Source organism: Dromaius novaehollandiae, chromosome 2 (assembly GCF_036370855.1).
Source record: "Dromaius novaehollandiae isolate bDroNov1 chromosome 2, bDroNov1.hap1, whole genome shotgun sequence".
Taxonomy (NCBI): Eukaryota; Metazoa; Chordata; class Aves; order Casuariiformes; family Dromaiidae; genus Dromaius; species Dromaius novaehollandiae.
In genome coordinates, this window is record NC_088099.1 from 152,627,370 (window position 1) to 152,652,868 (window position 25,499).

General features: G+C 36.6%; 1 protein-coding gene across 1 annotated transcript in view; it reads right to left on the reverse strand.

Annotated features, from left to right (window-relative positions):
* The window catches only part of CSMD3 (CUB and Sushi multiple domains 3), a 693,764-nt gene that overhangs the window by 274,190 nt on the left and 394,075 nt on the right, over positions 1 to 25,499 (reverse strand). The window contains exons 14-17 of the mRNA XM_026101199.2: positions 24,916 to 25,098; positions 23,437 to 23,763; positions 14,621 to 14,815; positions 7,032 to 7,170 (exon numbers count right to left, since the gene is read on the reverse strand). Coding sequence (XP_025956984.2) covers positions 7,032 to 7,170; positions 14,621 to 14,815; positions 23,437 to 23,763; positions 24,916 to 25,098 — 844 coding nt within the window. The remainder of the gene's footprint in view (positions 1 to 7,031; positions 7,171 to 14,620; positions 14,816 to 23,436; positions 23,764 to 24,915; positions 25,099 to 25,499) is intronic.

Consider the following 25,499-nt stretch of genomic DNA (forward strand, 5'->3'; position numbering starts at 1 on the left):
AGTAAGATGAGAAGTAAGTTTCAACTTCCTGAGCTGCTTTGTATTGCAGGAAAGAAAAGCAAGAAAACCATGGCCTGCTAGCATAGATTAATACTACCTTTATTTATTATTTTATAGCACAAAATAATTTACCACTGTCTTTTTTGGAAAAAATAAGTAAAAGATAAAAAGGACATGTTGATATGCTCCTTTATTACATCGATTCTATTTGGCACAAATATCATGAAAGTATTTTATATTATCAAAGAATTCTACTCTGAATGTTTACCCTTAAAATCTATAAGCAGGCATGTAATTACTTAACCTGTCTCTGAGACTCCAAAAACTTGTTCCAGTCAAGGAACTTATTTGGTCCAAAGTAGTGGCAGAAGTAATAGCAAAACAAAAAACAAACAAAAAAAAGAAAAAAAAGCATCAAAAAGAAAAGAAAAAAAAGGAATATATTTAAAAAGCTCTGCAAAGGGAAATGTCCCTTTACAGAAAGTATTTGTGCTGTCTTTATCAGGGAAAAGCAGTATGTGACAGTGCTGCTAGATACCTCCTTGCTCTTCTTGTTTTACATGGTAGCAGTAAGCCCAAACTGTTTGGCATCTGCTTTTGTCTGAGTGTTTTCTCTCTCTCTTGCTATGATAGATCTTACATCAATCACACTGCTTTAATGGACTCTCAGATGGATTATTGAAAAACTCTTCCAGCATTAAAGGAAATAATTAACAGCAGGATACTACAAATACCCTTCAGATGTTCCTGACTGTCTCTCCAATTCACTTAGAGGGCTAATTCGGTTTTGTGAAATCCATTCAAGGAAGTAGAAGACTAACGCCAAGATACAGAAGAACTCAATATTCCAGCATCTATGTCCCACAAGTCTAAGCCTAAAGAGCTAAAGGAGTTGGAAAAAGAAGAGAAGCCAAATTACACCTCCAAAACATGTTTTCTTTTAGCCCTGTCCTGTTTAAATAAAATAATATAGAAAAAAAGACCACAGAAACAAAATAACAGAGAGTTACAGAGGGAAAGCACCATGAACCTAGAAGCAGGAGAGCTGAAAGTTTCTTTTTTTGCTTTTTCTCTTCTTTTGCATCAAAGTCGCAATGATATGTGTATTGCTGAAATGCTGAAGAACTAGGCAGCAACGTGTTTCTTCCAGTATTTTTTGTTTTTCTCACTAACCGCACACAGAGCAGAAGCAGTCTTAGAAACACCTCATTTTGTCTTTTTTTGCTTTCTTAGTTCCCTTATCAAAAGCATACTTAAAAAAGAAAGTGTCTAAAAATGCGTCTGCCTGGACATCTCTTCCTAAATAAAAAGGTAACTATCAGGCCAGGGGAGACATAATGAAATTAAGTAGAATCTCCAAAGGCAAGAATGATAAGATAAATTCCCTCATGAGTAAATGTTGCTTAAAGAATACATACCACAAACAACACAAACAGCGGAAAAATAAGGTGTTGAGAAAGAATAAGCAAGCAACCAAAAAAAAGAGGGGACAGTTTTTAATGAGAGGGGCTGAAAGAGCTGTGAAAAAAGGATTATGTACTATGCCTTTGTTTGCTTATTTGTCTCAGAAAAGTGATCAATTTAAATTTAGTTTGTATGGTCATGCTTATATCATTTTCTCATTGAACATCTTTCCACTTGACAATCAGCCTGGCTACCTGATAATTTACATATTACCTGGTTAGTCTCTGGTGCATTGCGGATTGATTAGGAAATGGAATAAGAAATCATTTGTGCTCCTGACAGAGTAACGTTCTTCCCTACTTAATTAGCCACTATTCTTAAATTAATCTGGATGGCGTCATTACTACACACAGCCCTTTCTCACAGAGGATGCACAAACATTCAGTCAACCAGACAGGAGTGAAACAAACTTTACCACAGAAGGAGACAGCATTTTTTTTTTATCTTCTTTGCACAGATGTAGTAATTTTCATATTTAGGACACGCATCTTGGCTTCTAAGAGACAGCCTATCAGCTCAGCGCAGCGTCAGGGCTTGAGCAGAATACCCCACCTCACAGCATGCCTTCATTAGTCAAATGTGACTAGTACTCCAATCAGCAGTTTGATGATTAACATCCCTAGCATTTAAATACTCATAATTAGGCTTCACGATAAACAATCCATTACAATGAAGAATGGCACTCACATTTCTCCCTTCTACCATTTCAACTCAGCCTGTACAGATAGTGACTTAAAACAAAAACAAAAAAAACAGATAGTTATAACTGTATAACAGTACTAAAAACTTCAGACTACTTCAGACTGAGCAAGTCCACAGGCAAAACCTGAAAGTACCCAAAAGAAAAATTAATACAATAGCTCTGTCTGCAGATCTGTTTCTTCTTTTCACTAAGTCACTGGTTCCACAGCACAGAAACACTTCAGTAGACAGACATCAAATGCAATAGTTTGCCCATATGCAATGTCATAAAGGAGAAAGTGTAGGAAGATGGGAGATACAAAGTGAACAGAAATTACTGTGCAAGTGATAAACTGAAAAGTAATACCAAGATAACATTCTGCAGGAAATCTGTACTCACTTTTCAAAAAAATCCCAAAAGAAAGAATTTAAAGGTTCCAGACATGTATGAAAAAAGTTTTTCTGTGACAGAGACAGAAAAATTTATTTCAAATAACTACATGTATCAATTGCAATTCTTAGTATTTGCACAAAGCAAGCCTGCAAATAGCGCTTTTCACTGCTTCTTTTTGAGGACAAAGGTGAAATGGACTCAGAAAAGGCTGAGGTACTGAATGCCTTCTTCGCCTCAGTCTTTGCTGCTAAGACCAGCCCTCAGGAATCCCAGACTCTAGAGATCATGAAAGAAGTCTGGAGAAAAGAAAACTTTCCTTTGGTTGAGGAGGTTTGGGTTAGAGATCATTTAGGCAAACTGGACATCCACAAGTCCATGGGCCCCCAATGGGATGCACCCACAAGCGCTGAGGGAGCTGGCAGATGTTATTGCAAGGCTACTTTCAATCATGTTTGAAAGGTCATGGTGATCAGGAGAGGTGCCTGAGGACCAGAAGAAAACAAATGGCACTCCAATCTTCACAAAGGGCAAGGAGGAGGATCCAGGGAACTACAGGCTGGTCAGCCTCACCTTGATCCCTGGAAAGGTGATGGAGCAGCTAATCCTGGATACCATTCGCAGGCACGTGAAGAACATGAAGGTAATTGGGAGTAGTCAGCATGGATTCACCAAGGGGTAATCATGCTTAACCAACCTGATAGCCTTCTGTGATGGAACAACTGGCTGGGTAGATTAGGGAAGAGCAGTGGATGTTATCTGCCTTGACTTCAGTACAGCTTTCGACACTGTCTCCCATAACATCTTCACAGGCAAGCTGATGAAAGAAATATGGGCAAGATGAGCAGACAGTGAGGTACATTCAAAACTGGCTAAATGGCAGAGTGCAGTGGCACTGATCAGTTGTGATTAGTAGCACAAAGTCTAATTGGAGGCCAGGAATGAGCAATGTAGCCCAAGAGCCAACACTGGGTGCAATACTGTTCAACCTATTTATTAATGATCTGGATGACGGGGCAGAGTGCACCCTCAGCAAGTTTGCTGATGATCCAAGACTGGGAGGAGCGACTGATACCCCAGAGGGCTGTGCTGCCATTCAGAAGGCCCTTGACAGGCTGGAAATATGGGCAGAGAGGAACCTCATGAAGTTCCCCAAAGAGAAGTGCAGGGTCCTACACCTAGGGAGGAATAACCCCATGCACTGGTACAGGTTGGGGGCTGACCTGCTGGAAAGCAGCTCTGCAGAAATGGACCTGGGGGTTTTGGTGGACTGAAGGTTGAACATGAGCCAGCAATGTGTCCTTGCAGCAAAAGAGGCCAATGGTATCCTGGGTTGCATTAGGAAGAGCACTGCCAGCAGGTCAAGGGAAATGATCCTTCCCCTCTATTCAAGCCTGGTGAGGCCACATCTGGAGTACAGTGTCCAGTTCTAGGCTCCCCAGTACAAGAGAGACATTGACATACTGGAGTGAGTCCAACAAAGGGCCACTAAGATGATTAAGGGACTGAAGCATCTCTCATATGAGAAGCATATGAGGAGAGGCTGAATGAGCTGGGATTGTTCAGCCTGGAGAAAGAGAAAGGTCAAGCAGGGTTCTTACCAATCTGTGTAGGGGAGGGTGTAAAGAAGACAGAGACAGACACTTCTCAGTGGTGCAAACTGGCACAAACTGGAATACAGAAAGTTCCATCCGAATCTAAGGAAATTCTTTTTTTTACTGTGAGGGTGGTCAGACACCAGAACAGGTTGCCCAGAGAGGTTGTGGAGTCTCCATCCTTAGAGATATGCAAAAGCCTGCTTTTGGTGACCCTGCTTGAGCAGGGGGATTGGACTAGATGACCTCATGAGGTCCCTTCTAACCTCAATCATTCTGTGATTCTGTGAAATGTAAAAGTCAGATAAAATGAGAGTTTAATTTTTTTTTAATCAAAAGAGAAAGTAATTTGGCTGTAGTTTTAAAGGTGTATATTTTAACAAAATTTACTTTCTATCTTGAGAAAAGCCAGATAAAGTTTCACAAGCAGAAAGAGTGGAACAAGGACAGTCAGACTAGCATGAGTCTTTAAAGAGAAGCTATTACATCCATTTTTCAGACTGTGAATTTAATTAAAAAAGAAAAAAAAAGCTAAGTAAAAACATTACATTAATATTTTACAGAATGTTTTTGTTTTACTGCACTATGAATATATATTTCACTATTAAGTGTATGTAGTATTTTTTTTACATCCAGATAATTATATATCTAAGTGTATGTGTAAGAATATATAGAGATATATTTTTATACATATTCATGCACAAAAATACATAAACACATCTATATGTAAATAGGGCCTCTCTGTATTCACCTTGCTGCATCTCACCAATAGGCATATCAGTCCAAATTATGGCAAGTGACAAGAGTGTCAAGAAGGAGCAGTGATGGAAAAAGAGGGAAAGAAAAAGTGTGATAATGAGATTAGGTTATAAAGAGAACAAGAGTTTGTTCTGTCATCTGAAGAGAGCACATCTTGTTACTTCTTTTTCTCACAGGAATAATAAAAATTGTGCAATTTTATGAAAAGATGTTAATACACAACAAAGTGCATATGCAGGAGAGAGTCAGATTTAATGAAACTCAGGCACAAGGGAAGGAAATGCAGCTGATTTAGAATTTTTGGGGGAAAAAAAGCAAATGTTTGAAAATACTTTTCAGATTGAAACCTTAGTTCAAAATGAAACATTGAATTAAAAATTAACTATTTGGAATGATTTGATAATTTATTTTCTTTTCACAGACATGAATTAACAGAAGTTTCCAAAATTTTTATTTTTCATTCTGATTTACAAGAGGAGGAATAAATGAATAATCTGTCTAAATTTTGAACTAGTATGAGTTTGCTGGATTTGTGCAGGAGGAAATTATTCACTTCTCTTTTATACTTTAATTATCAGTAATTGGTAAGTTTTCATTTTAAGTTGATGTACAGCATTAGTGAAAGTGGAAGACTACTTTCATTTGATGCTAATGACGTGACATAGTATCTGTATTACCTGTCCACTGATCTTATATAATATCATTTCATGATATTAATATAGTGTAAACAATAGTATTAGAAGAAGTTTTAAACAGCACTTTATCACAATGAGAAATTTTGCTAAGAGAAAATGATAAATTTCATACCATGGAAAAAAGCAACTTTTAAATTACATTAACTTGAAGCAACATCTTCTCTTCAGATTGACTGTGTCCAGGAGTAGTCAAAACAGCAATTGAAAAGTACTTCCATGATATTTGTGCACTATAACTTTAATTATCATAGTTTCTTTTTTCCTGGATCATGATCTAACTTATTAGCAATCTAACAATTAACTATATAACAGTTAACAGGAAGAATACAGAACATACTTGAAAATATGTAGAACATACAGCATTTTTGAATTAAATTTTATATTTTGCTTTCCCTTAAGTAGCTTAAATGAAATGCCCATGTTTTGCTAACATGAGCACTTTAACATCTTCAGCACACTTGGATCCTTGGAATCAGAAAGCGCCCTGAAGTAACAGGCAGTAATGTAGACAAAATTGAATGTTGCAGTGCATATAAACAAGAATTGCACCCTGAGAGCACACATTCCTTTCACAAAAACAGAGCAGCTGACCTCAATTAAATATTCACAATGGATAAAAATCTGCACGCGCTTAATTCAGAGTTCAAGACTTCACCCACTGTGTTTAAAGAAAGGATGAAATAATTTAAAACTTAAAGCATTTAAAAAATGACAAAGACATTTAATGAAATACAGTAATACCTCCTCTGGCTAAAAAGGGGCTGAAATACAAAATTAGATTCTTTTTTTCTTTTCTTTTTTATGAAAAGGTAATTATGTTATTCTTTAAGTAGATTGGGAGATAAATAACATATGAAATCCACTCGTGTACTTCCTTCAGATCTTTCCAGTTAAATCCAGCATTGCTACTGAAAAAATGGCTTCCTCTTATGGTGTTGTATACAGGTACAATTTGCAGGTAGTATTACAAGCACAAACAATCCATGCAGACAGATCTTTAAACTCATGTGAATGTTGCTTCAGGACTAGTATTTCAGAAACCAATTAAAACACAAGAGGCCATATGCCTAAATACATGTAAAACAAAAAACTAACAAATAATGTTTGAGGATGGCTGCATAAGAATAATTCATCACAGCCACACAGTTATCAGTAAATTAAACAGTAAACCCTAAGAACAGACAAAAACGTTAGCTGGGGTAGACAGGCTCAAATACATGTAAGAGGATAGGAAGTTCAACAGCTTTTCAGTGCATCAGAAGTGGAAATTACACTGAAGACAAATTTTATGCTTTGAAGGCACTAAGGTGTTTTGGAAAATCCTAACCAATAATACAGTCGCTTCATTTCAGACAAAGTGCAAATTAATTTTATGACAAAGCTAATAAACTTCTGCTTCTGGGTATAAACTAAACAATATTAAGTAAGAAAAACATTAGTCAAGACCTTTCAAATGTAATTTTGATAGAGTGTCCTGGTTCAGCTTCTATCACCCACTCACAATTCAAGGAGTCTTTATAATACCCTGGCCAGCCTGGAGAGAGGATTACTCCACTGGGAGATGAAAAATGCCCACCACATGGAGCTAAAAATGAAACAAAGAAAAAGGCATAATTTATAGCACAGACTTATTATTTGCAGTTCATAATTATCACTTTCAGCATAAGACATCCATACTGAACACATTAAAAAAATCCATTTGCAAGATGCAATAAAGCCTCAAAGCTGACAGAAGCTGTATAAGACTAGGAATTAGATGGAGAGAGCTGAATTAAAACCTTAAAAAGATAAAATAAACTGTGTTCCATAAGTGCTGGCAAGAGCTATTATACTGCACTCTTACGGGTACAATCCACTCTCCTATAATAAAAGATGTGGAGCAAAATGAAGTGTTTAAAAACTGTTGTTACTCCTGTTTCTATTTGTGAGCACAGAGATTTGAAAAATGCATGGAGAAGTTTTAACTGAGTACCAGGTTAGAAACTATTGAACTGTTATTTTACCTTTGACATGGTTCCACATTGTGACCACACACATTTTGCTTGCCTTGTTGGCAGCTCAAATTCCTCATTCATGAAAAAGACATACTTACCATTCTTACAGAATTAGCTGCTATTTTAAAGCATTTTGCAAATATAATAAATATTTATATTAAATATTTTAATGTATACATAGAGATATTAGAAATAGTATGTAGTATTTCTCTTAGAGATAGTGAGTAAATATGAGTTAGGCAAATTGAACGAAAACATAATTCAAAACAGAGTAGTTTGTAATCATGTCTGAAGTTTTGCAATGGCTTAATGGCACATTAATTACAGGAATAATCTCCACAGCTGCAGGTATTACAGAGATCAAGTGTATTTCTTTGATAACAGTTCTTCTTAAACAGTTGAAAGGAATCTGGTACAGAATGAAGGAAGTTCCCACTAGCTGATCAGTGGCAAGACAATCAGTCATAGGGCAGAAGAGATATTCTCAGTAGTAGTGAGCATTTTTGCCTGATGCTGACTTTGGCTATGGAGAGCACTAGTCCATCCCAAAGCTGACATCATCTCACAGATGGGAAGGCTCAGAACCCTGAAACCGATACTTTTGAAGGACAGATCTTTTAGGCTTAAGTCTTGCAAAACTGTGCAGGTTCTTAATTTCATACATGCATGCAAACCGATTAAATCTGAGTAGGTGAAGTTAAGTGCATGTGTCATCAGACTTAGGTGAGATCATCTTCAGTGGTATGGAGGCATGAGGAAGAGACTGTGGGAGGGCTTTGATGCTGGTTGGCTGGGTTTTTTTCAGTGGGAGATAGATATTCCCTAAACATAGAAATAAATTCACAGAATTATCTCAAATTCTAGACATGTAAGAAATGCAGTGATTCCATCACTAGAAGTACTAAAGTTTTTAAAATAGATTACAAAATCATAATGTTTTTCTGGCAATTTAAAATGTCTAGCACAGTTTACGAATTTAATGTATATTCAATAGAGTAAACTGAACATATATTATTCAACCTCTGTATAAACATCAACAAAACCCCATCTTTCTACATATACATTATTGCATATGCATGATTATACATAAGCATACCTATATACACAAATATGGCAAATGAATATCTCATTGCTCTGCAGGAGACAAGATAGAAAAGCAACTGATCTCTGAATATATTTTCCTCTAGAAGAACAAAATATATTTTCTTCAGGTTACAGTGTTTCACTAATTAATTGTAATTATTTATTCCTAGGTCAAATTAATTTTTAAAGTACTTGACTCTAAACTAAACTTTTTCCACTCACTGAAGTACTTGCAAATTGGTGTCCTTGAGTGAGTCAAGCTACTTCAGTAAAAATTATTGCACATAGGGAGATTTAATAAGCTCTTTTTTAAAAATTAAAATGGATTACTCAGAATCTAAAGAACAGAAGAAGCAGCTAGGAATGATACTACATAAAAAGCTTTTCTCAGTTGCTGAAACTTGCATGGATGTGCAATACTTGCGACCTTGTGAAGAGATCTCATCAAGCTTTCTTTGGTGAAAATGTGACGTCTGATAATGCGAGAAGAATTTGACAAGACCATAAGAAAAAGGGAAGGTGAGGAGAACAAAATAGTTTAAGAGTCGATTTTCACTAGCTACCATAACTGCATAAATATTAAAAGCCTTATTTAGTGACCTGCAATATAATTTAGACACCTGTGCAATGTACAAATGTGATGGCTTTCAAGATGGTCAACAAAGCAGTGTTTAAAAGAGGAGCTGAAAGCATTACAGAGAGCATGCTCTTAAATTGGTGACCACAGACTCAAATGATGAACAGTCTACAATTTCTTTTTATTTTGAGGAAATGATGACTGTTCCATGGATAACAGAAAAATCAACAGAATTGAATTGATTAGTAAATACAACTTTACACAAAAAACAATCTTTCTATCACAAAACGTTTTTGATCAGACCTATCTATATATATTCCATGTGAGGTCAAGAAGAGAAGAAGCAACATGTGGATCGGTGCCTTACACAAGCAAACAGGCAGAAGCAGAATTCGTTACTCCCCCAAGATGTCAGCTATGAAGAAGCAGGTAGCATCTTTGGGGGAGAGTGGTAAATCAAACAGAGCACACAGTAAACTAAAACCGTTTATAGCACTCTTCTTTCCATCAACATCCTTTGAGTGGTAGATTTGCACTGATGGTGTCCAGATTGAGAGCAAAGACTTACTCGATTTCTCAAAGAGTTCTCAACAACACTACAGCACACATTGAATACACCTTATTCTAGGGAAAGTTCAATCAAAACTAACGCACTTTTCCTGTATGTGCTATACAAATAAGAATTGAACTAAATGAATGTGAACTCTGCAGGTTCAGCTTGAGAAGATTATCAGTCTTATATTCATTCAGGAGGAGATGTTGGTAGAATAGGATAATTTATAGTTTTCAGGGGATTCAAAACAATAAATATTTACTCTATTATAGCCTTATTTCTTCAAAATATTCTGGACATCCCAAATCCACTACTGGGGTAAGGGCACTGTACTCTGGAGAGCAGAACTTTTAAACATCACTGAAAAGTAAAAGGCGGCAGTGAGCAGATACGCTAAGCTGCAAGCTGTGATTGTTACGCCAGTAGAAGGCATTAGTAATGGGTGCCCTGGTATCAAATGAAGTGATATCAGGAATAAACTAAGGATCTTTGCCACATTAATCTTCTCTCTTGCACATGGCTTGGATATGTGCCAAGAATGGGATTTGTTCATATGTACACATACTTAGAGAAGAATCTGAACTTTAAAATTAGTATATTTAATAACCAGGTAAACTATATGGCAACTTAGACACATACAATTCCTTAGAATTTGTTAGAAGTAACATACTTCAAATACTTTATTGGTTCTGATAAATATTAGTGTAAATACATTGCCCTATAGAACTACAAATGCATGATAGATTTATTGTTATCATAAGCTCCTTTACTTAATTGCTAATTAAGGATTTGATTCAGCCCAAATTAGACTTGCTGAGCTTCCCAGAATCTGAACCATCAGGGACTAACACAAATACTTATGCTCAGTTTTAGGATACCTTTCTAAGCAAATTCATCAGATGACCCTGGATTTTACCAAACCTCAAAGTTCACACACAGCTGATATTATCAAGCTAGCTGAAATTCATTTCGTAAAGTGACTGATGAGCATTCTACATTTGCTTGCCAGGCTCACCAGACACACACAAATATTTATTTACATCATATGCATCTGTATGTAGAGACTGATTTTTATACTTGCTTAATGTTTTCTTCTATTATTGAATAAAAAGCTTAAGTGAGTGAAGCATATGAAAGAATGCTGTTATACACTCTATGGATTTTCTACCTAGCTGAATGCAACAATTATTTGTCCCTTATTTCTAAACACAAGTTTCTAAAAGCATTTTCCCTATTGCCAGAAAGCTTTGATATTCACTTCCAAAACAAATGAGACCTCTATCAGGAGATCTTATGAAGATGAGGACATAACTTGACTCCTGCACAGCTGGAGTCAGGACAGAGGAAAATTACTACGGCATGTAGATTTAATACTGACTTGATCCAGTTGCAAGTAAAGCTAGCAGATAGCCTTAAGCTGATTTCTTACTAGGTCAGGGACTTCATTTACTGCAAAAAAGGGATAGGAAGTTTATTCTGCCCCAACAGTAATTAAGTGCATAAATGCACTAAATAAATGCGTGATCTATAAACTAATCAATGTATTCCTCCTACAGAGGTGGAAGAAAAATAAGATTGTCACATCTATTTATCTATTTAATTCTAGAAGATGCTCAAATTTTGTGATGACTAGAATTATGTAAGTACCCACTTAGAAGGCAGAAGCGTCTTGCTTTGGAGGAAGAGAAAACTGCACCATAATGTTTCAAAACACTGCTGTTTCAGTAGATATTTATGCATATAACGCTGCACAAATGATGAAAAGAAATGAGCTTCATTATATTGCAAAGTGGCTGAAAAGGTCCTAATGTATTATTGACAGACATGTCTCTCTACTAAAAGTGTTATGCATACAATATTTTTCTACCAAAGAGAACAGCCATGTCTTAAAATTCTGTATTTTTTCTATCTTAATACTATCTGCAAATCATTCTTTTTGATTAAGCAGTACCGTATCCACCCTTGCCTTATACCACTTCTTTTAGAACAGTTTAGTAGAAAAATAGCTTAGTAAAAATAAAAATATAGCACTTTCTGTATGATCTTCATTTTTCTTCAAGAAATTTGCAAGTTCCTATGCTAAACTGATGAACTTGTGTAAAGAGGCATTTTATATTTTTAAGTACATAATAGCCCATCCTCTTTCTATTGAGTGAAAATAGTTTTCTAAAAGCTGTAGAAAGTTCAGAATTAAATGTGCTGCAAACATTTCTAAGTGTGCATGTTAGCCTTTATTGGTTTTTACCTCACCGATGGTTTTAAAACCATCTTCCTCAACTTTTACCTTAAAGTCTTTTAGTCACACTACCGTCAGCAAACACTACCAGTCAAACAGCAAGGTATTTCAATACATCATCACATCAGCAACCATAAGGTTAACGCTGTAACATTAATCATCACTACATTTTATTGCATATAACCACTTATACATATTCATAATACATATGGAGCCTATAAACTACAAAATATATCAACAAGAATAAGAACACCAGATGGTCCTATTCTCAGCCACTGTACTACCAGAGTTGGAATACAGCATTGCTAAACCTGCATAGCCATCATAACGGGTGGATGAAAGGCACAAGGACACAGGAATACCACATTCAAGTGTGTCAGGGGCAGGGCTGCTTGGTGAGAGAATATGAGCCGAGGGTCGAGGGTGACCAGGCACAGGCAGGGGCAGGCAGAGCCCTCTCCCACAGGGCACCATCACCCCAGACCTCCGCAAGGCGAGCAGGGTCGGGCTGGTCACAGTAACAGCAGCTGCTGAGACCATCAGGCAAATGCAACTTGATGTGTCAAGTCCGAAGTCAATCCAGGAGGCCCCGTGAGCACACTGGGATCTGCATGGCCAGGGACAAAGCCGGCACCACTGCGGCACCATGCAGCAGGGACTGACAGCCCAGGCTGGGCTGAGGTGGGGCCGGGGCCTGGGCAGGGACAGGGAGGGCTGGAAGTGGCCTCAGGCACTTTGTCCTGCCAAAATGAATACACTGACCCTATCCCATCTGCACCACATTTATTATTAAGTGATTCTGTCCTATGTGCTGAGACACACTGCTGCAGGAGGAAGAAAGGGGCTCAGCAGTCACACTCAGTGTCTGCCACTCAGTATGGAGAGCTTTTACCTTTGATTCGATATGCATGAAGAAGTGATGAGATGTGTCTAGGACTAGCAGAGTTCACCTTACGTGAACCAGCTATGTGTTCCAGGTAAATGTGTACACAGATCTGACTGACAGTGCACAGTTAAATATATATATACATATGCATGTGTCTATATAGTAATCTCTCATCTCATTAGATCAAACTACTTTACTAGCTTAAAAACATTTTGTCCTCAAATTTTGTCTTCAATTAAAAAAAAGCAAAAACAAAAACTAGTCCTATATTTGGTAAATACATCTAATTCGAATATACCAGCGTCCTGATCTGTAGGATTCCAATATATGTTCTAGCTGGTGTCTTAGATCACCTTTGGAACAGATTATCTTGTGTTAATTTTGTCTAGTGAAACTAACTCACCTTATACGTATGATACAGTAATAATTTATCACAGGTAGTAAACTGGCTGCAAAGTGCATTATAGGGTGTCACATTCATGTACTAAAGTTAAGCAAATTTTGTTAGGAAGCTAGTAAAATACTGAAAATCAGAGCTAAGTTTTTTGTTTAAAAGAAAAATAAGTGAAACTATATTTGTAAGTCAGATTACATCATTCTTGATTAATTTTTTTTCAAAAAGAAAACAGCCAACTGAACTCATTATTATTTTTTCTTTTGCATGAGGTGAAGAGATCTTAAGAATATAGAAGAAACATAGAAAAAAAAATCTCTTTCTGTATCCATTAATATAAACAAATACCAGGAAATATGCATAACATTGTATGTTAGAGGTGGTGATGATAGGGAGCATTGAATTTCAATAAAGAGAAAGAACAACTGCTAAGGGAATCTTCCGGAGCCCCCGTGTCACTGCGGATAGAAGGAACATAAGCAGTCCAACAGCCAAGACCTCTCTCTGTCTGAACTCAGAGTCTACAGTTGCATTAAAAGAAAAAAAAATCCTTTTGAATGAAACTGAGGGAAAGAATTGAAAAGAACAAAAATTTGAAGAACAGACTTCATGATTGCTTAAGAACAGTAAGTGACAAATTGAACACGATTTAGAGATTCAAATGCGTAAGCTGAAGAACAGAAACCTTGAATATACTAAAATAAGGCTCAGCAAAAAAATAAAGAATGATTTTCTTCCAGGCTATTTCTTTCTCCTACATATCAACAAGGCCAGTCAGGATACTGTCTGGTCTGGATTTCAAAAACACGGAGATGAATCTTGCTAGTGTACTGCTAACACTGTAGCTCATTACTCTGAACAGCTCCCAAATGGGAGAAATGTGTGCTTTAAAAAGAAAAAAGGCAGGAGTGATCCTTTCAAGCATAAAAGTGTCTTTGGGAAACTGTAGTTCCACCAGTACCAAATAAGAGCTATCTGAAAGTATGAACGAAATAAGCTGTTCCCTTTGCTGGCCTAATGTTCGGAGTTGAGCTCTCATTGTTAGAGCATACACAGCATAGAGCAGCACTCGCATCATTGATGTTCATGCCAAGTTGGTCCACATTCTTCCTCTGCCCATAAAACACTGATGAGAGAAATTCACTCCTGCAGATAGTCCTGTAATATCACCTCATGCAGCACTAGACCACTTCATTAAGAAGTAGGCATTGCAAAGGCTTTGTGCTATCCGTTTGCAAAAGTCTGAATTTCATCTGGTGACAACTTATAAGAAGTTATCTTACCTTGAATCAAAAAGAAATATTATACATACCTCCACACTTTGGAATAGGTCCGCTCCACATTACTTTTCCATCCACTAACATGCAAGTAATTGTTTCAGTTCCCTGTGTTTTAATAAATCCTTCCTCACAGATAACAGAAATTGAGCTCCCCAGCTGAAAGTTGTCGCCAAAACGCCGAGCATTAATTGGTACTCCAGGATCAGGACACTCATTATGTCCAAATGCTTTGGAAAAGAAAAAAAAGGGGGGGGGGGAGAAGGAGGGGAGAGAGAGAGAGAGATGTTACAACCCTTGCAAGTAAGATGACTTTTCTAGGATTGCATTCATCTAGTAAAAAATAAATTATTTATATTATGAAGCAATAAAGACCAAAGCTTGGCCAAAACCAGAAAATGTATACTAATACAAAAAATCGGTTAAAATATGATAAAGCTAAGGCAGCATAAATCTTAGTCAGGACAGCTAGGGTGCTGGCCGACTTTAAGTGATGACTAAATCATCCTCTGCAACAGCCCACTCCACCCAAAGTTACAACGGGGAAGAAGCTTCCATCAGAGGGGCAATGCAGGAATCTGCAATATAACAGCTTTAGTTGTCTCTTGTATTTTTAATTCACTGTCTCATCCATCAGAGCCGTACTGACCTGACTGTGCTCGATATTGCCATTGCCTGTTTTGCTTCCTGAACTGAAAGCCCCTGATCAGCTATACTTGCATGACAGTGGGGAAAGAAAGAAAATCTGAAACTTTAACCATACGGTTATAACTACAGTCAAAGAATTTCCTAGTACATACAAATCCTTCCAAAATTCCAAGCTTATCTATGAAGCAGATGAAAAAAATGGCAGTTTCCCTATGTCTGTATCTGGATTAGGATTTCCCTAATCATATCTGGATATTGGAGCAAAGACAGTCCATATCTATCACTACAGAATAAACTGCATACTGGGAGAACAGACAAGACTCCCTACCTACCAGCAGTGAGCAAAAGCGTAGATATAGTAATTTCTTCAAAAGATTTGCATTCATTAGTTATAATTTATTTTGATTTTTTTATCCAGAAAAAGACTGCATATACATTTTAGTTAAAAAATAAAAAATAGTGACTTCTCAATAAGAACAGATATCACTGGCGCAATGTCTCCCTTCCTCACTTGTGATGATTGTAAATTATTTCCTCATAAACGTGCATACATATGAAGGAGGCATAAAAAATAATTTTTGTACTATTATTCTGCAGTTTTAATATGTTTGCTAGACAAAACATATCCAAACTTCTCCATGAAACCTTCCAAATTAAAACATTATTCACAGAGAAAAAGATAATTTCTTAGAACTTATTTTAGAAAGGAAAATTGTTTGGCTTTATTTCTAGTGAAGACTATTTAACTTACTATTTAATTGAAATCTGACACCTGAATCATATTAGTTTGCTTTTGTGTGTTTTGATTGCTTCCTGCCTTGTGCAAGTGTTCAAGAAATTTTAGCAGATGCTCACACAGAGATTCTGCTGGTAAAATAATCTGCTCAGAAAATAAAAGAAATGAAGAACTTCCAAGCATGTTAATATAAAATGTAAAATGGAAATATTTAACTTTTTATTGTTAATACATCTGTTCTCACATTTCTTAAGAATACTGGTTATACAAATATTCTGTATGAGAAGAATGTGAGTGTTATATGACTGGTACACTTTTCTGACAAGAAAACAAATCATCATATGGTTTTCAACTCAAAATACTTTTCAAACTAATAAACAGCCTTCTTTCCTTTTAAGCAATCTGTATATAAAAGATATCATTATACTTTTTACTATAAACTGTTAATACAACGCATATGCAGCAAGACAGTAATTAACTCCAATTATATCATTTTGCATATTTTGAAGTTCTATTTGCATAGTGGCATATTTTAAAAAATGAATTATTTTATTAACTTAGTAACAAGATTTCTCTGATGTTACATTACAGCAGTATTAAGAACTACAATAAAGCAGACAACAGAAAGCATTAATATATATACATTTTGACATAGAAAATACTATTTATCTTTGGAATTAAAACAATGCTTCTATTGAATGGTTGCCTCCCTAGCTGGAGTATGACATTCAAAAACGGTGCAACTGCATACTTTTTCATTGGGGTTACAAACACTTTTCAAAATTCTGTGCGCAGTCCTCACTTTCAGTGATGGGATTGAATGCCTGTTTCTATTACTAGCTTCAGACAACATAAAGATAGATTTATTTCAACAGTGCTATCTATAAATAGAGATAAAAAGGTGACCTCAGATATAGCTTGCATCTAACACCAGTTTATTGAGGCTACAAAACAGGTTCATTGCTTTATATTTGAGCCCAGGAATTCAGAGTGGAGGCAACTGCTCCTGCAGAAGTGGTTGTACTGTAGAGGATGGCTACTGGAGGCATGAGCAAAGGACAACCCTTCTCAGCAGCGGGCCCTCTCTCATCCTAGCCTGGGAAGGCTAGTACTTCATGAGTAAAATTCAGTCTGCCTACACTTCTGAGAAGCTTCATGTTGGATCTGTAATATTATTTTTATATATATGCCTTAAACTGAAAGAAAAAGGAGGTAGGTATATATCCTTAATATTTTACCCACCAACATTAAGCCAAGAAACTGTGGAAACTGTGGTCCCTGTACAATATTAAATGTAAAGAGGAGGTCCAGATTTCTTGGCATTTAGACTTATCCACTACCATGATTGCACTCATATTTTAAGTAGTATCTGGAAAAAAGCCAGACAGTGTAATCATAGCACAGGGTGAAGTACTTCCAGTTCTGATACTAACTCAGAAGGATGTTAAAACCTGCATTTTGCCTCAAAAAAGAAAAAAAAAGTGAAAGGGAGGAATTGCAGGGATCTCAGGAGGAATCACAGTGATCTCAGGAGATAAGAAGGCAGGATTCAAACTAACCATAACTCATTTGGTCTGAAGTCTGCTCTGAAGGGTCCTTAGAAATAGTGCCAAAAAGGAGTGATCCACTGGCCTTAATAATTGTTTTGGTAGATTGCCCTACAAACTGTTTTAGGTGATAAATCTAGCAATGGCTTTGAAATAAATATAACCTTTTCAGAGGACAATATCAGAGGGAAACAAAAGCTAAGAGAATATCAAACAATAAAGAGATACTTGATAATTGTGAATGGTTGCTAAAAGTCTTGCAAACAACTAAGACATAATTCAGGACTGTCACACATGAACTCATACTTCTGCATACTGCATAATACAGCATGAAGAACTTTATCTTGGGAAGTACTGAGGCTGGAAAAGTCTAACAGGAGGGAATGCAAGCAAAAGTGTGTCACGATGCACATACCCCTCAGAGTAACAAGAATATAAAAAAAATATAGGTATAAAAATAATGGACCCCTGATGTCTTGGCCTCCTGAGCTGACATCACTCAAGCAACTAGGCTGATGTTGGAGACTTACAGTTTCACCTTTGATATGTCGTTCTCAGGGATGTAACTTTTGTTAGCTAAAGCACAATTAGACAGTTGCTATGAAAAAAACTCACATAACTGGCAGAAATAGCAGAACTAAACTTACACAAAAATATTTGCCCAGCACCACTGTGCTAATCAATGAGCAACAGCTCAGAGCAGTCCACCAACCCTTAAAACTGAAACAATCTGGAAGATGCTCTCCACCTCATAACATTTGGCCACCTCAATCTGAAGTGGGTGGCACTATGGCTGGGGATGCCAGGCTGTGGGGGACCTCCAGGGATGCCTGGGACCAAAGGCCTACTGGACATCCTACTCCTCCTGACCACTGACAGCCACTGCTCCTGTCAGCAAGGAACGGGGAAGTAGAGACTCACAGAACAGTTGAGGTTGGAAGGGACCTTTGGAGTTCATCTTGTCCAACCCTGCTCTTGTCCAACCCTGCTCAAGCAGAGTCACCTAGAGCACATTGCCCAGGACCCTGTCCAGATGGCTTTTGAATATCTCCAAGGGTGGAGACCCCACAATCTCCCAGGCAACCTGTTCCAGTGCTCTGTCACCCTCACAGTAAAGAACTTTTTCCTTATGTTGAGACAGAACTTCTCATGTTTCAGCTGGTGCCCATTGCCTCTCATCCTGTTGCTAAGCACCACTGAGAAGAGTCTGGCCCTATCCTCTTTACAATCTCCCTTCAAATACTTTTACACATTGATCAGATCCCCCCTCAGTCTTCTCTTCTCCAGGCTGGACAGGCCCAGCTCTCTCAGCCTTTCCTCATGTGAGAGATACTCCAGTCCCCTAATCATCTCAGATTGAAGCAGAGAGACTATATAACTTCATTGCATCTATGTGGCCATTTTTGGATACTGTGCCTAGTTCTGATCTCCACAATTCAAAAAAGATGCAGATAAAGTGGGAAGCATTCAGAAAAGAGTCACAAATGTGATAAAAGACTCAGAGCTCATGCCTTAAATTGAGGAACTAAATACATTTAACTTCTCAGAGGGAAGATTAAGGGAGTTGAATTTAGAAATACCTTCACACAGAAATGTCACAATTGGTTCCTGAATTTGGGATATAAATGGAAAGCAAGGAGCCAGATGCAAGTATACAGTTCTATGGCAACTTGAACCAACCTAATTTCAAGTAGCTATGTTCCTGTCTTTCACTGTGCCCAGGAAAGCACCTTCCAGCCTCATTCCCCACTTTTATATCAGCAGTAGTGAACAGCCAGCTATAAAGTAAATTGATACAGAGATCTGATCTAGCTGAAAATCACAGCCTTTTGAGTTGTTAATCCACGGTTATTGGAGCATTCTTAGTGACATCCATTTTCACGCAACACATTTCTGTGGGCTTGTCCCAAAGTTTAACTCATTAGAAATCTTTTTAATTTATTTTATCAAAGTCTGCATAAGACCTGAAAACCTGAAGTCTGACACTTGTAGTCACTGGAAGATGAGACATTTTAAATCTAATTTAAGTTTACTTTTAATGGGAGTTGAGTTTATGTTTAGTTTTACTGGAACATGCATAATTGTCTGAGACCACATATTGCAGGAATAAAAGCAAATATAGCATAAAAATAGTCTGTGAGAAACACTATTTAAAATCAGATTATATTCTAGCAATTCAGTTTCAGTCTTCTCTACCCTATACCTGAAAAACACATTAATGAAGTTATTGATATTAGTGGCCTACATTCTTTTTACAAAAGACTGATCATATACCTTTTCTATGATACATTGCCTCTGCTCTTGAAGCCAGGAAAGAAAAAGAGAGTGATAGCTTTGAAAAGGATTGGGCATAGGCACAGTAGAAGTATTAGTAGAAAATGGATCTTTTAAATTAACTTTGGGTTTACAAATGCCAAGACAGAGTGAAAGTGATATTAATTCCTTTTCTACCCTCTCGCCTGGCCTTAAACTGTTATGGAAAGAATATTTCTATAATTTATCAAATTGCAGCTGCCTTTGATGAAGAAAGATTAGACACTTTTTCTGGAGTTATTCTCTCTTTTGTAAGTAGATATTAACTGAAGAGTTTAACAAACATACACACTTCCATTCTACCTTAAACATAACCATAAAAACAACAACAACAAAAAAACATACTTTATTCAAATATAGAAAGTACTTATTTAAAATAAAACCTTTCTCAATAAATTGGTTTCATTACACAACTGTCAAAAATTAGTATGATATTGACATTTCCTTATAGAAATTAAAATTGTACCAGTGAATATCTGGTAATATCAGTACATCATTTAAGTGATTACTAATTGGAAGATATTGTAATTAGACTACCACTCCCCAAAAGTATGCAATTTTTTAAAAGGACCAACCCAAATACAGTTTATTCTGATTGCTATATTTATATGGTGCTGAAATATTAAATGAGCAATCTTAATATTGCTTGATGAAACATTGTATTTCAAAATAAAAGGTAAAATTATTATTCTATGCTAATCATCTGCATCTTTCATGTTTTCTATAAAGCCCTTTTAAAGATATAATTTCAAAGATATATTTCTGTGTTTATATTCTAACCAAACCTATGTTTAGTTCTAATTCTGCAAAAAGGGGCAATTTGGAGAATATACATTTAAGGACATGCCTATTTTTTTCTCCTTGAGAGGACTGCCGTAGCCTCTCCTCTAAAATTTTCCTCATTAGTAGATTTAGGCTTGACACTACTGAGCGCAATACAGTGAAACCTTAAAGTAGAAAGCAGAACCCTTACAGACGTTAAAATGGCATGAAACAAGAAAATAACATGGTATATAAGGAACAAAAGTTACAACTTACATTAAGAAATATGGATTCAATATCTTATTTTAGTTAAACTATTTTTATATTTCTATAGTATTGAATAAACCCAGACATCCTGATATTTATTTACAGTAGTGTGACACCTAGTAATTGCTCTCGTAGTTTAACTTGCCATGATGATTGGTAGCTATAGAAACAAATAAGAAGGTAGCACATCTTCTTCATGCTTACATTCCACATTTGTGAGAAATAATTTGTGGATAAAACAGTTAAGATAGAGGGCTGGGAGCAGAAATATTAGACAATATCACAAAATGAATGTTTACGCAGTAATCTAGTGTCAGTTTATCTCTTTCCTAACCAGACAACAATGTTCAAGGTGAGTCTTAAGAAAATCCTTCTCTGAAAGATTCATAACCCAAAACAAACAAAACAGGAGGGGAAGTATGATACTAGCAAAGTAGGAAAGCAAAGGGGACACTTAGTCACTGCAGTAACAGGAAAATAATGTTAATTATTAAACATTCCTTGAAGAAAACTGTGGAGTCTGGTTCTCAAAATTACCAGACTCGCTTCATCTCATTCCCTCTTTGGCTTACTGGAGTTTTTTGATTTTATAAACAGTGGAACCACTTTGACAGTAAAGATTATTTTACCATATAGCTAACCATGTAACATATTCTCCTGGGAAGGGGAGATCTGGGTTTACATCTCTTCTTCAAATCATGCAGCTGAAGATTCATTTACATTGCAAGCAAGCCTCGGGAATTGTCACACTAGGAGGTGTTATGGAGAAAGACATGAATAGGAGGCAGGTACTCGTTATCAGGCTTTTGCCTACCCTTTGGCCATGGAAAACTATCCTGCTACTGTCAGAAAAGGGCGGGGGGGGGGGGGGGGGGAAGTGTGATGTGCGGCAGCTCTGGCTGAAAAATATGATGATCCCACCAATTGCAACTCCTTTATCCCTGCAACTACACATAACAACAGCAAGCATAATACTTCAGGAATTTCCTTTCCTTCCGACCTCCTTCCAATTCCACAAAAGGAACAACTTGGCTAAACCCAGTCCTTACCACTTTGTCATTGGGGTGGCAGAATTTAATTTTACAAATGCTTCCAAGAAAGCCTCAGTCTGTACCTTTTACAGTGTTCATCATGTTGTGGGCTTATGTATTAGACCACTGGGTTTGTCCTAGCAGAGTATACATCCTGCCTGGACTTTGGTGTGGGATAAGTGCCAAATAATTTGGTACTAATAATACTCAGGGAATTCTTCATATGTCCTTCAGAAGAAACATAAGGACTTTTATCAGCAAAAAATAAGGTGAATAAGTGCTAATGGCATTTACTGCTAGAGAAGATATTTAATTTTGCCTTCAATTATTGTGCTGTCTGTGAATGTGTTACTATGCAGTCAATATGAAGATATATACGTATTTCATTATATTCATCCTTTCCACCTCCCTCTGATGGAAAGGAGTGAAATACACAGAACTCCGTTTTAACGGGAAACTCTGTCTCTGCGTAATGGGCAACACACTAAAGGTGACAGGAGATATTAGGGTCCCTTCCAATGGGCAGGAACAAATAGGTACAATTCAGATCTCTCAAGGCAGAAGCCCAACTACTATTTATCGTAGCTGCTCTGAATCACAATCTAGAAACTTCTTTCTCTGTGGCTGTTACACATGTAAGTTAACTGTGTATTATATCAGGCTATATTTAGTATTAGTTTGCCTTGAACCTAAATATAAGCATACCAAAATGGTGCAACTAGCAGCAGTATGTAAGTATTTTCTAACACTGGGATGGCACAGCCAGACAAAACATATCAGCCTTTTACACAAGCCTGTGAACAAGGTGACCACCAAAAGGGCAGCGACAGGTGTAGCTGCATGTAGAAGGCATCCAAGTAGCAAAAGTTGCCAACAGACAGGATAAGCACAAGGGACTGCGGATAGGCAGAACATCCTCCTGAATACACGAGGATGACTGGCAAGACAAAAGAGGACAAGGTAAGTAACACCAGGAGAAGGAGAGACCTCCCTTTGGCAATGGGGAGGAGGAGAATAGCTTAAAAGCATCAAGAACAAGTAAGGAAAATCAGAGAAGAAAGAAGAGGCTTCTCTCCTCCAAAGACAATGACGTTGATCTTGGTGACTAAGAGCCACCAAGGACCGCAGTCACCAGTGCTCTCCATATGGCATCAGCTGGTATATGGCAAGTTAGCATATGCATATTAAAGACTAAGTTTTGTATACTTGATGATGATGATTAATATTATGTAAGATATAACCATTAGCTCAAAGTGTGCTGTTAACAAATTTAGTAAAGTTTAGTTTTAACAATTTAAAACCAACCTAATTTGTAAGTCCTCTAAACACTCCCATCACATACCCTGACTGACATATACACACATATATTCAGCTGCAACACTTCATTTGAAAAGCAATCTAAACACCTCAATTAGGTGTTCATAGCTATGTAGTTTTTTTCAAAGCTGTCTTGTATTATTATAACGTCCTTTTCATACATACCTCTTAAACTACATGTTGAAAACAAAACATACACACAAATATATATATAAAATACTATTACTTACTGTTATAAGTAATGTTAAATCCACGTCCTGACATTGAATGGTCAGCTTGAAATTCCAGACGCAAAATATGTCCATTACTGGTGAGATGGGAAGGAACTTCAGCACCAGTAAATGTCCCTATTATGGGAGAGTCTGGAGAATCACCATCTTTAACTGCAAGGAAGTCAAACTGAGATTCCAAGTCAAAGTCATTAAAGGAGAGATGGATTCGGCTCCCTGGGTCTGAAATTATTGTCCAGATACAGTTTAAATTATTTCCGTATCCTTCTGGATAATCAGGTGAAAGAACTGTTCCCATTGGTGCGGTGAAATTAGAAAGGCAAGGAACTGCCAAAAAAGAGAGAAAGAAATTAGATAATAGAATAAAACATACTTTTAAGAGTGAAATTTTATTACTAAGTGTTTGTAAGAGATCCTTAAACTGTTTTATTATCTCAGTTGAGTAATTCAGTATTCTGTATAATCAAGTGTGAAATCAAAAAGAAAGTTCAAGTTTTTGGTATCTACTTATTCCCTTTCCTGTAATAAAACTACATCCTCCCAAGCACAGTCCCCCAGGTAATTAAGAACATCCCTGCTTCACTGGAAACCCACAGCAGTCCTTACAAGTTACCCTTGTTGAACTGTCCTTAATCACTTGGCACCACTTACTTTCTCTTCTATGAACTGTTTAGATGAACACATCTCTCACTAAGTACATTAAAGAGTCAGAAGGCTGATAGTTATCATTTGTTCACACAGAAACACAAGAAGTTAACTAGCCTCAGAGAGACAAAAGAGTTGTTTTCCTATTATCAGGATGATATTTTATATTCAACCATTTCGGCTAAGCAATATTAAATTGAGCTGCAAGGATGAATGAAACTGATTGCGATCTTAATATGTATATTCTATAATATTTTAGTGTAAAGTTTAAGTAGTATGTTCCCATAAATGTATATCACAACAGTGCTTTTACTTACACTATATGGTATAACTGATAGACAACTATACATGCCTATGTAAATACACCTGTCTATGAACATTTAAGTTCTAAAATATATTCATACATAATGCATAGGAAAAAAAACTGTAAATAATTTAAATGCCCTTGATGGCAATTCAACAACTACTAACCTGAAGAAATAAATTAACTTATAATAGTAGCTATAAAAACTGTTTCATACATATAAAATCTACAGCTTCCTACAAAATATGTCCCCAATGAAATGTTATACGGAGTCACATAATGACAGCTATTTTGATACTTGCTAGTAAACAAAAAGAAATATCTCTGCAGTTTTAGAGTTTCTATTGGGTATAAGCTTTTAGCAAACCCACCACCAAACAAAAGTAAATTCACCCTGGCAGCAAAATGAATTACATTGTACTAACTTTGCAATTAATCACACACGTCATTACATGTGAGGTAAAATGTAGTTTTTGATATTATGTATTATGTACATGATATTATGTATTAAAAAAAAAATCAGTACATACAAATACAAATTGGTATGTTTGCAGACCACTGGTTGTTTTCTTGGCAAACGATAGATTTCTCTCCAATTAGTTCAAATCCGAACTGACACTCAAACCTTAAAACATCCCGGTTGGAAAATCCATCCCCTTCTCTGATACCATATAATGGTGTTCCAGGATCCCCACAGCTTTCCTTTTCAATTTCTATTAAAAAAAAAAAGAAGAAGAAGAAGAAGAAGAATTTATTTCTAGAAGAATGAAACATATTCTATGTGGATATATGCTCACATCTGGAGCACAAGTACATATTATAAACAAAAGATCATCTGCATAATAACAACTGCTGAAACACACCACTGAGTCTGGTTCTATAACTTCTTAAGGATTCTCTGTGAGTTTTGTGTAAGGACCTTGGAAAGATCAGAGTTCTTTGCATTATTATGTTACTCAAAATTAAAAAGATCAGAGTAAAAATATTCCTATTGAAGGAACTGCTTTGTATGAAGCAAAATATCACTTGTAGTACGTGAGCGTTTAAAATAACAACAAAGATCAGTATCCCACTGTGTAAAACACAGTCCATATTCAAATACAGCCTAAACTGG